At 37.2% G+C, this 12352-nt stretch overlaps 1 protein-coding gene across 2 annotated transcripts in view; it reads left to right on the top strand.

The window, feature by feature from the left end:
* The window catches only part of PAPSS1 (3'-phosphoadenosine 5'-phosphosulfate synthase 1), a 104385-nt gene that overhangs the window by 44965 nt on the left and 47068 nt on the right, over positions 1–12352 (top strand). For both annotated transcript variants that reach the window (XM_007999471.3, XM_007999473.3), the window contains exon 6: positions 10273–10386. In XM_007999471.3, the coding sequence (XP_007997662.2) occupies positions 10273–10386 (114 nt within the window). The remainder of the gene's footprint in view (positions 1–10272; positions 10387–12352) is intronic.

Below are 12352 nucleotides of genomic sequence, written 5' to 3'. Positions count from 1 at the left end.
TTCTTTTCATATGGATACTAATCTATATTATGCCTGCCTGACAATCTGATGATTGGACAGTTTCATTGAAAAAGAAGGCTAGATAAGAAATTAACATTTGCTGAGTCCTTATTATAAGGGACATATATATGTAGTATGTTGTCTTTTAAAATAACTTGTTCTGTTTATTTCAGTTGGAGAAATGGCCTTTTTTCCTAATTTAGCTTCCAACTGTCTCTCACCTGAATTACTGTGGTAGTTTTCCAAATGGTCTTTGTGTTAAGCTCTTTTCATATGTTGTTTAATTTTATTCATACAGTAAACATTTGAAATAGTTCAGAGAAATGAAGAAACTTGTTCATGGACATGTTGGATTCTGCATCTAGAATTTCAGTCATTTTCTTACACCTCTGGCTTTTACTTTCAGGAGTGTTCTCCTTACACTTAAGTGAGATGTAATTAAATCTACATCCAGTAAGGGATTCTGATTGTGTTCATTTAGGGGAGAGAAATTTTCTTTTGAAAAACTGTTAATTTTTATCTTAAACGTGGGTGGTGACAAAAGAAATGCAAATGCCTACTTAATTTGATAACTTTCTTTTGGTATCACCCTCCTTTTCAGTATTTGTTACATGCTTTTCTGAATAAATGACTTCACTTCCCAATGAAAGCATGCGTATTTCTCTGTTGTACTTAGTTGATCTTTTTAGTTAATTTAATCGATGGTGCTATATGTGGTAGGCACTTTTGTGAACACTGGAGATGTGGCAGTGAATTAAGCAATAAACATTCCGGCCTCATGGACCTTAATGTTTGGTCTTCACCACTGTTATTTTGTTTATAGTGTATAGACTAGAATGACCATATATAGATTCATTTATTTCTCTTCTTTTATACTATGATGTAGAATTTTAAAATGCAATTGAAGGAAGAAATACACATATAAACACAACTATATCTGGCATTTATTTTCTTTTGGTTGTTTTTCTCACTAGGTTGAATCCCAGTGGGCATCAGGGCACATGGAGAAACCAGTGACTACCTGACATTCAGCTCAAAGTTTATCCTTAGAGATGCCAGTTGTGCATTTGCCCACTACTTCATTGCAAAGTGACTTACTATAATGTGTACTTTTCATATCGAACTCCCTCTATCCAGGGGTAGCAAATTCAGTTCATTCAACTTCATTGTTATCGCAAAGACATTTGCTAGATTTTCCAAAGGTGGGCTATGGGAGGACACATAGTACAATCTAAATATAGATGGGGAGGTGAAGGGGATGAATATATCACGTACCATGTTGCTTTAAAGCGAGGAATAATAACTAAATCTATGTAGCTTTAGAGTATGTGTTTGGAGTAGGGAGGTGAAGGTTAGGGGTCCTATATTAACCAGCATTATGTAAAAGAATATATAAACGTGTGCTGAAAGAGAATGCCATGGGCAGTATATTAGGGTTCTCTAGAGGGACAGAACTAATGGAATATATATACACACACATATATACACATATATACACACATATACACACACACATATATATACACACACATATATATACACACACATATATATATGAGTTTATTAAGTATTAATTTGCATGATCACGAGGTCCCACAGTAGGCCATCTGCTGGCTGAGGAGCAAGGAGAGCCAGTCTGAGTTCCAAAACTGAAGAACTTGGAGTCTGATGTTTGAGGGCGGGAAGCATCCAGCATGGGAGAAAGGTGTAGGCTGGGAGGCTGGACCAGTCTCTTTTTTCACATTTTCCTGCCGGTTTATATTCTAGTCGTGCTTGTAGCTGATTAGATGGTGCCCACCCAGGTTAAGAATGGGTCTACGTTTCCTAGCCCACTGACTCAAATGTTAATCTCCTTTGGCAGTGCCCTCACAGACGCACCAGGATCAGTAGCTTGTATTCTTTCCATCCAATCAAGTTGACACATGGTATTAACCGTCACAGGCAGAGATGGAGACCATCAACAGTAACTTATCAGTTGAACTCTTACTATGTGTTAGGCCCTGTGTTAGGTACTGCAGTGGCATTATTGCATCCGATTTACATTGAAACTGATTAAGTATTTACAATTATCTTCATTTTGCTGATGAGGAAACAGATTCCAGAGGTGAAGTTATTTCTCCCAGATAGTTCAGTTAGAGAGAGTGAGGTTTGCACACAGTTCTGATTGATTCTATAGCCTACACACTCATGTTTCTACTACACTGCCTTTACTAGTATCCAGATTCTTTCCATTTCTAGTTTATTTCTGAAATAGAATCTTTTCTCTGACTCTCTTTCACATTCCTTGATCAGTTGTTCCCTACCTGTAGTTGGGATTAAGAAATGGAAGCGGCATGGGCATTTTGTTGACCTTAGAAAGATTATTTCTTGAGTACTTTTAAAGCACTTGAACAGATCAAAGAACACTATCTGGGTTGGAAAGAATGTTCATTAAAGAAATAAACTGCTCATACCTGTGCCCAGCTAGTGTGAAATGCTTGTTCTGTGTAAGTGCGATAAGAAAGGTGTTCGTGGGTTATCTAATTTTCCTTGGAAAGAGGCACATTTTGCCTAGTGAATTATGATTTATGTAAGTCCTAAAACGTAAATCTAAGTGGTAAAGGGTTATACTGTATATAATGACAACTTTATTTCTAAAATAAGCTAAGTACATTTTATCCCCTTTTCAAGCTTAGTTTTGTAAGACTTTTGAAGACTTTTTTCCTCACAATAACCAGTTTGTTTAATCTCTGATATCATCTGGTATCCAGTGATTCAATTTAATTTTGACCCTAGCTATCTGGAGTTAGCTCAGCCCTCACAGGTTAAGGGCTCACTCCTATACACTGCCCTGTTTTAGATCCCAGCCCAAATGGGGTGCCCAGGCTACCCACTTTCTTGCCTGGCTGATTATGAATCCAAGGTTTCCTACCTCCCTACCTTGTCCCCACACCAGGTTTGATCATTGGCTAGGACAACTCACAGAACTCAGTAAAATGCTTTATTTGCTACTCCCAGTTTCTTATAGACTCAGTAACTGCCAGATGGAAGAGATGTGCAGGGAAGGGGTGGCAGAGCTTCCGTGCTTTCTCCATGATCTTCAACCCCACCCCCCACCCAGTACCTCCGTGTGCTCACCAGCCAGGAAGCTCTCTGAACCCCATCATTTAGAGGTTTTTATGTAGGCTTTAAGTTGCACGTTTGATTAAATCATAGGCCATTGGTGATTGAACTCAATCTCTCTAATGCCTTTCTGCTCCCCAGAGGTCAGGGGAGAAGAGTAAGGCTGAAAGTTTCAACCCTATGATGGTGACTTGGACTTTCTGGTCCCAGCCCCCATCATGAAGCTGTCTAGGAGCCCTTCAGCCAAGAGTCCTCTCCTCAGCACTCCAGAGACACATTGATCACTTAGGGGATTTCAAGGGTTTGAGGAGCTCTGTGCCAAGAACTGAGGACAAAGACCAAACACTGTATATATTTCCCATTGTATACCACTTTTTATTAGAGAGAAGAAAGTACTATAGTCTGGGACTTCCCAGAGAATGAAGGTATTTGAAAAGCACTGCCTTCATGGAAATAATAGTGGTAGGTAGACTTTGCTTTTATCTGTTGCTCTGTATTCCTTTGGAGAGACTCTTCGGAAGTGAATTGTAACTGGAAGAGTTTAATGGTCTTCAGTAAGATACAGTATTTATTTCATTGTCCAAGAAAAATGTTTTTAGTATGCTGTACAATGGATAATATAGGATGATGGGTCCTTTGGTTACCATGGGTACTTTACATAAAGTTAAGAATTCTCTGTCATTTTCTGGGTTGCTTTCTCTTTCACTGTGACTGTGTAATATAATCGGGATAGATAAAGTGGTCATTCATATAAAGACTGCATTTCTCATCGTTTTCGCACAGCATCTTCATTTTCTTTGTTTGGTATGTATTTATTTAGGAAAATAGAAGACACTAACAAATCAGGATATTTTATTTTCCTAGACCCTAAATTCGTCACTAGATGGCCTGCTAGTATTGCATTTTAACTTGGCTTGTTATGACATGAGGAAGTAGACTTCTTGCTGCTGGTTTTAATCTAAAGTGATATTTTAAATACTGTTTTAAAATCTACCAGGAACTCTAGATTTACTAGTGCTATAAATTATTTAAAGGTTTGTCTTTTTAAGAAATGGTGGTTTAGTGCTCTAAGTGGGTTTTATACTGCACATAAAAGCCAGACTTTGCAGCTTAGTTTTAAAGTGTTGCCAGAACGTCGTTTGGTGTTCATGCTTTGGATGCATGTAGTTTAGATAATAGAAATTTAATAGTTACATAAAAATATGAATGTGCCCTTGTATTCCAATCTGTTGGGCAGATTTGGCTCAAGAAAAAAGTACAGAAAGTATTTAAAGGAAAACTTAAAATGTGGAATCATTGTATTAACATGTTCAGAGTTCTTTAGGAAGATTAAAATGAGAGGCGAGAGCTACCACTTTCATGTAGTGCGTGTTGTTTGCCCTGCCTGCCAGTTTCCAGGTGAAAACAAAAACAGTTGTCTGTTTTTGGATACAACATATGTTAGATCTTAGACTGTCAAAGTCAAACAGAAAACGTTCTGGGTACCCTGTGTTACATTTTAAAATTAAATTAATACTTATAAATTTATAATATCTCTAGACTTACAGGTTACAGAATTCACCTCTCATTAGTAGTAGAGTGTGGGTCGTTTACTGATCCCCTGCTCAGGAGGACTCCTAGGACCTCCCTGAGCCCCCTTCAGTGCTGGGTGACTGGAGCTTTCAGATTGGAGGTGAGGTGTCCAGGTATGTGCAGACTTTTTCCTGGCCTGGCTTGGGATCTATTTGTGTTTTAAAGGACATTTCATGAAACAAAGGGTTTTATATGTACAAATTGAAGAAGAGCACGTTGTTTCTAATAGCTCTGTCTGTGGAAATCCTAATGAATCCCAAATAAAGTGGATAGCTCATGTGGCAGGGACTTCAACTTTCTGTTGTCCAGATATCTTGTCTCACTTTGAGGTGGTTTTGCTCCTTTCAGATGTTTAGTAGTGGTTTTGGAAACTGAGATTTGTCACTGGAATGTGCTAGAAGCTGGCAGCATCTGCATGTTTAAGATTCTTTTTATATTCCTGTTAGAGACTGAGTACTTTTGTCTTTACACATAGAATCTGTGTATAACACATTTCCACAGACTGAGCAGATGCTCCCAGTTCCTCTTGATTCATGCTATTTTTGCATTAATTCCCAAAACATTCACTCTATGTATCTTTTTTAGAAGAGAAAAACAGTAGCAACCTTTTGAATGTTTATTTTGGCATTGGTTAGGTATCAGAAGAATTTTGTATTGAAGTTGTGAGGCTAAAATCCATTTAAAAATATTGTTGGTATGAATTTTGAAAAGGGAAGAGTTTCATGAAATGCTTCTAATGAAAAAGTTATTTTGACTCAAAAACAAAAACAAAATGTCCTTTCTTGAAAAGAAAGTGGTTATAACCTTTGTTAATACATGTAAAGTAGCACATTAATAAAAAATTTATGCTCAATTATGAATAACTTTATTAGTGCACAAAACATTTCAGTAATTTGATGGGGCTTACAGTATAGATATTGTCCTTTTTGTGTTCAAAATAGTTACCTTGGAGACAGATTTGATCGCAAATTATTTGTACATTTTTTTTTTTTTTTTTAACTTGGGGATATGGTTGGAAGGTAATGGTAGACATCTAGACATCATCTATGGAAACATTCGTTAGTGCAGAGTTCTTATTTGCAACATCTCTTCAGAGGAAGCAGAGATGCACCTGAGTGTGCTCTAGGTGTTGTGGGGGCTTTGGGGTGGAGGGAAGAGAATAGCCCCAGCCCTGTGCCTGGAGCATTGCGGTGGGCCATGCACACTGCTGTTGGTCTTCAGTCTTTGTGAGCTGAACTAGGGATGCTGGTTTAGGAAACCAGCTAAACATGCCTTGTTGTAGCCAGTAAAAATCAGAAGATGTGTCTGCTGCATGCTTTCCTCTGCTTCTCTAGGATTGTGACAATTTTCAGCAGTAAACCTGGGGGAGACTAGTTGAGCCCCATAGTCAGCGTACAAAAAGATATCGCATCCTTACAATAATGTACATTTCAGAGATGGCAAAGAAAGTTTTATATAGAGTTTTTCTTATCATTGAAGTTGAGAATGAGATTCTTCTCTTCTCTGGAGTCCTTTGTCATTTGTTCCCAGGCTGCGTATCCTGCTAAGGGATACTCAGTAGTGGAAATGGAGGTTCTTGATTATTCACAGTGGCAGGGTTTGGAACAGTCGGTTGCAAATTGCTTACTTGTCTTTAGTAGAACTGTTTAGGCCTAACTGAAATATTGAATATCTTTTATTTTTCTCTAGAACCTTGGCAACGCATTGAAAGATCACATGCTGATTAAAAACTTGGGAATTATGTTTAATAAAATCATGAAAATAAGAAAAATTTGTGTGACAAAATACTTAATACGTTAGTTTTCAATATTTCTCAACTATATGACCTTGGAAGATATAGTCTAGTTTCTTGGACTTCAATTCACTCATCTGTGAAATGGGAAATAATTAAAGTGCCTGTCTCAGGATTGTGCAGAGGATTCTATGAGTTGATATATGCCGAGTGCTTAAACAGTTCCTGGCATGTAGCAAATGTAGTCTAATTATTGAGTATTCTTTTTGTGTTAAGTCCATTGAAAGACAGTATTGCAGGGATTTGGGTCAAGTCATTGACCTCTCTTGGGCCTCGATTTCCTCTGTAAAGAGGGGATAGCAGTAGTTTCTTCTGCCTTCGTAAGTAGGACTGTGTGAAAATTAATGGATTAAAATTCACATGAAGCCCTTAGAACAATGTGTGGTGGTGTAGTCAGTTCTCACTAATGTTATCCTCCACTGTTCAGGTACTTTGAGTCACTAGATTGTCACAACAGCCCTGTAACATGTATGTGTGTATCTTTTTGTATTTTTTTTTTTTAAACAACTGGGGAGACACGTTGTAAGATGCTTAAGATTGCACTCTGAGAATTGGAACTCAGATCTTAAATATAAACAGCCTCTGCCCTCTTTTTTTACTTCATATTCTTAGTGATGAGAATATTGAAAATAACTGACCTATAGACCCCTGTTGCTTTTTTGTATCTTGTTGGTTTTGAAGATGTTATGCCCCTGAAGCTTTGTGATTATGTAAATATGTAAGTGTCGAGTGAAACCGTATCATACTCTTCCTCACAGAAGTCGTAATGAGTGCCTGACTTTTTGTGTAACTTGTTATGTTTAGTGTTTTCTTCCCCTAGTATAGAGGATTTCAATTCTTTACTTTGTAGCTGCAGAGAATCTGTATGCCTCAAGGCATCTTTGGAGGCTTTACATATCCAAGAAGCTAATTGAACATACGGAATGTATGTGTAGTTCACTTAATGCACATCATACTGTCATTCCAGGAGAAATTGACTCTAAATTATTATTTTCTACTTGAAATAATAGGCTTTGTACAGACTGCTAAACTACCATTTGTCCTGTGATGTGCCTATGGATGGAGACCAGATCAAAGGGAAGATAGAAAAATGGCAATGATAACCATATCTGGGATACAGGGTGATTTGTTTTTCTCATTCCCAAGTTCTCTTTGCTGCTATTTTATAATTTAAAATAAATGTATTAAAATAATTCTGGAGTTGGAAGATAAGCTATATCTCATGCTAGATTTAAGGAAGAGTCCTTTTTTTTTTTTTCCTATATGTGGTTTCCCCTCCTGGTGTTATGTATAAACTATGTATATTTACTTGTCACTGCTTTGAACTCCTTGGGAAAATTTAAGACATACCCTCTATAGTGTGGGTTCATTAGAAATAATCTGCCCCATTAGTACATGGCTGTATCATTCATATTTGTATCTACAAAGAGCACACAGAAGCAGCTGGTGGAGCATTCTTCCTTCACCATTATTTTTTAATGCCCTCATGTATTATTTACCCTCAGTAAACACAATAGTTAGCTTTCGGCTATGGGTGCCTGCTGGAAGCTTAATTGCAGAAGATTTGGCAGGTATATGAAGTGTCTAATGCTGTGCTGGGTTTGTGCCTCACACACTTTTCTGCTTTCCTCCTGTGAACAGTGAGACCCTAGAGGGACAAGGGGCCTCCAGAAAATGCCGTTCATGTCTGCACCCGAGGAGCAGCGCAGCTGGCTGAATTTGCTATTGTGTAAAGCAGTGTTTATTTCCTGTCTTTTGTTTTTAACATTTCTTTTTCTTTTCCTTGATATTTATTCTTTTATTTATTTATTTTTTAATTATTAGAAAGGACAGAGACTTTGAATTTACCAGTAGGAAATTGCTGAACTGTCTCTTGTTCCGTCTTTGAGGAAACAGGATGTGTGAGAAAGTAGGAGAAATGTAAGAGAATAGTTCTTTTTAGGTTTTCAGAACCCATAGTTGTTGATTAGTTGAGTGGTAGCACCTAGGTCTTTCATGAAGTCATCTGGCTTTGATCGACATATCTGCCTTTTTTTTCCTACTGAACATGTCATGTAAGACCAAATATAAATTGAAGTTTCTTTCTAAAGAACATCTATTCCTCAGGAAAAATAGTGGAGAGTGTCCTTAAAAATCCAGTTCTTTCATCTTGAATTAATTTTTTGTTGTTTTGTATTGTTTTTTAAAAAAAGCAGACTTTTTTAAAGAGAAGTTTCAGGTTCACAGCAAAATTGATGTCATGTAGTTGGAATCATATAGTCTGTACCCTTTTCAGATTGGCTGCTTTCACTTAGCAGTTCTCACTTAAGGTTCTTCCATGTTTTCATGGAGCTCATTTCTTAGAGTTGACTAATATTGCATTGTCTAGATGTTCTACAGTTTGTTTATTCACCAACTAAAGACACATTGTTGCTGTCAACTTTTGGCAATTCTGAACAGAGCTGCTTTAAACACCCTGTGCAGATTTTTGAGTGGAGGTACAGTTTCACCTCATTTGGGTGAATATCAAGGAGTGAAATTGCTGGTAAGAGTATATTTAGTTTTGTAACAAACTGGCAAAATGTTTTCCAAAGTGGCTGTACCATTTTGCATCCCCACCAACTATGAACAAGGGTTCCTATTGCTCCACATCCTTGGCAACATTAGATGTTGTCAGTGTTTTGGATTTTGGCTATTCTGATAGGTGTATTGTGCTATCTTGTTTTGATTTGCAATTTCCTAATGACGTATGATGTTGAACATCTTTTTATATGCTTATTTATAATCTGTGTCTTCTTTGGTGAGATATCTATTCAGGTCTTTTGCCCAGTTTTAAATTTCAGTTGTTCATTTTCTTATTGGTGAGTTTTAATTGTTTATTTTGTATATTTTTGGATAACAGCCCTTTATCTAAAGATATGCCTTTTGAGTATATTTTTCTCCCAGTCTTTGGCTTATCTTCTTATTCTTTTGAGAATTACTTTATTTCGAATAATAAAGTGTTGGACACATCTATGAAAAGCCCTCCATTAGTGCCAGTTTTTCATGGTTGTTGAGGTTACCTGACAGATTTGGTTTAAAACAAATTAAAGTGATTAAACACATTTAGTAATTATTCTTAGGGATATGTCAAGTGTTGTGAACAAACCTTGTAAAGAGCTCCTAATGAGCAGTATGTAAATGGTTATGTTGTTATCACAAATATGTACATAAATTGTAGTATGTACATAAAATTGTAGTATAAATGGGGTAAAACACCATCCCAGTGTTTTATAAATGAGTACATGGAGCTTGGATAAAAATTCCAGGCTGCATTTCATGTGGGATCAAAAAGTTCTGATTTTCAGACCACAGTGGTGGAAGTAAAGCTGACATTCTAGAATACTGTGTTGCGTGGGTAAAAGGTGGCTTTCCTGACAGTGGTGATAAAGGTATATATAAAAGCTGGAATAAAATGGTTTTGTGATATGGTAAAGATAATAAGTGTGATGGTTCAGGTGGTTTTTGTTTGCTTGTTTCCAAGTTCTTTTTGTTGTTACCGCTTACTTGAGGCTACCTCTCATTTGTAGTTGCCTGATTTTGACATAGGTAGTATATTTTAGGAATTTATTATTTCCCAGTAGATAATGGGACATTGTGCTTAATTACTTCTTGTATGTGGGATACTATCTGCTTGAGAGTATTGATTGAGGGGAACATAGCACTCACAGCCTTCTTTTATGCTACTTTTTGGTTTCATTTTGAGAGATTTTCTTCATTAAGATACCCTTTGGTGAACTCTAAATTCTTGAACCAAACATTTAAATTGTACTCCTATTGTTATATAGGATATTGTACCTGTGGATGCATCTTATGAAGTAAAAGAACTATATGTGCCAGAAAATAAACTTCATTTGGCAAAAACAGATGCGGAAACATTACCAGCACTGAAAATTAACAAAGTAAGTTCTTTGTTGCTTTTCACACCAAGTGATACAGCCTTATGTACAGTAGTTTGTTAAATTTGTGACTTACAGCAGTATATGAGGCCCAGGGTGGTATTAGCTGGGGGGCAAATATGTTGTGGTATATATCACAATTTCTAAGGATGGGGAATGTGTTTAATTTGTGCGACCACGTTCCCAAATTACCATGATTTTCATTTGGTTTGAGTAATAATATTTATTTATTTTGAACTATCAAAGAACAAATATGAGATCTTTAGGCATATCAGAAATAATGTGTCCTAAAAGGTCAAGAAATACTAATCCATAGTTATTAAGTAAACATTCTCCCCTTCAGACATGTTTTCTGATCCCTTGCCAAAACTTGGCTCTCTCCATCTTATATTGTTAAGAATAATTTTAGGCCGGGCGCGGTGGCTCAAGCCTGTAATCCCAGCACTTTGGGAGGCCGAGACGGGTGGATCACGAGTTCAGGAGATCGAGACCATCCGGACTAACGCGGTGAGACCCCGTCTCTACCAAAAAAACACAAAAAACTAGCCGGGCGAGGTGGCGGGCGCCTGTAGTCCCAGCTACTCGGGAGGCTGAGGCAGGAGAATGGCGTAAACCCGGCAGGCGGAGCTTGCAGTGAGCTGAGATCCGGCCACTGCACTCCAGCCTGGGCGACAGAGCGAGACTCCGTCTCAAAAAAAAAAAAAAAAAAAAAAAAAGAATAATTTTATTGTGTATCTTAGCTCTGATGATATCATTAACTATCTTTCTCAATACAACTGCTTAGTTAAACATGATGAGAATGGAAACTATAATTTATCATTTTCAAATCTTAGAGAATTTTAAGTTGTATAATTTATGTATACTTTAAAAAAAGGGAGATTAAAAATAAGTATTTGGACTAGAAGCTGGATTCCCCATCCTTTCTTTTAATATAGTAAAAACCCAAAATACCCAGGGAAGTGCCACATCTGAAAGTAAGGAGAAAGGAAAACAAAACAAAACTTCTAGGCTTGAAGAAAGACTCTTTAAGTCGTTACCGAAATCCCTGATGGGAGTAAATTATATTGGTGCACTTTGTGTGTGTGATTGGGTCCCTGACCAGAAACCAGGACATCCCAGGGAATGACAAGAAGTGAGAACTACAGAGCAGAGCAGCCCAGGAAGTGAACTGTTACAAAAGAACAACAAAATTGGTTGCTTACAGACTGCATGGAATGAATACACGCAGACAAAGGCAGAGAGAGGAAGAAGAATGAATGACTATAAATTTACATGTCAGATTCTAGAATCCAGAAAGACAGTAGATTTTTCTAAGTGGAATGTTTTTTCAATTCATTGGTTCTCAAATTTCTTCAGTTGGCAGAGCATCTGGAAGGCACACTGCCATTCTTTGTACCTCCTCACATGCCCTGTTTCTAAGTATAGTAGCATTGGAGTTAGGGCTTCAATATAGGAATTTTGAGAGGACACAGACGTTCAACCCCTAACAGATACCATCTAGAATTGAATTCCAGTAGAAACAAGTAGTAGCCACCATCAAGGGTTTTGGGAAAAAATATTTCTCCATGAATACAATTTTTTTTCCTGTGAATTGAAGCAGGAGAATACCATTATTTGATTTTGCATTGGAACACATTGGCAAACATACTCTGGGAGTAAAGAGTAGGCTGCATTTTACTGCACACCACTCGGCCAGGTGCTTTATCTTTCTCATTGGAGAGCCACTGCTGTATGCCCAGTTAAAAAATGAGCATATCCAGCTTACATAAACGATAAGTACATTGTTCATTGGTCCTTTAATTTTCTGATGGGATATGCTAGAAATCTCAAAGTTCAAGAAATAATAGTCTTGCAAAATGAAGAGTACTCTGTCATGGATAAAAGAGACTTTTCTTGGAAAATATTTTATTTAAATTTTCTCCTTTTTTTTTTTTTTTTGGAGACAGAGTCTTGCTATATTGCCCAGGCT

This window comes from Chlorocebus sabaeus, chromosome 7 (assembly GCF_047675955.1).
Source record: "Chlorocebus sabaeus isolate Y175 chromosome 7, mChlSab1.0.hap1, whole genome shotgun sequence".
In the NCBI taxonomy this organism is placed as follows: domain Eukaryota; kingdom Metazoa; phylum Chordata; class Mammalia; order Primates; family Cercopithecidae; genus Chlorocebus; species Chlorocebus sabaeus.
This window is presented reverse-complemented; position numbering and strand designations above follow the sequence as displayed.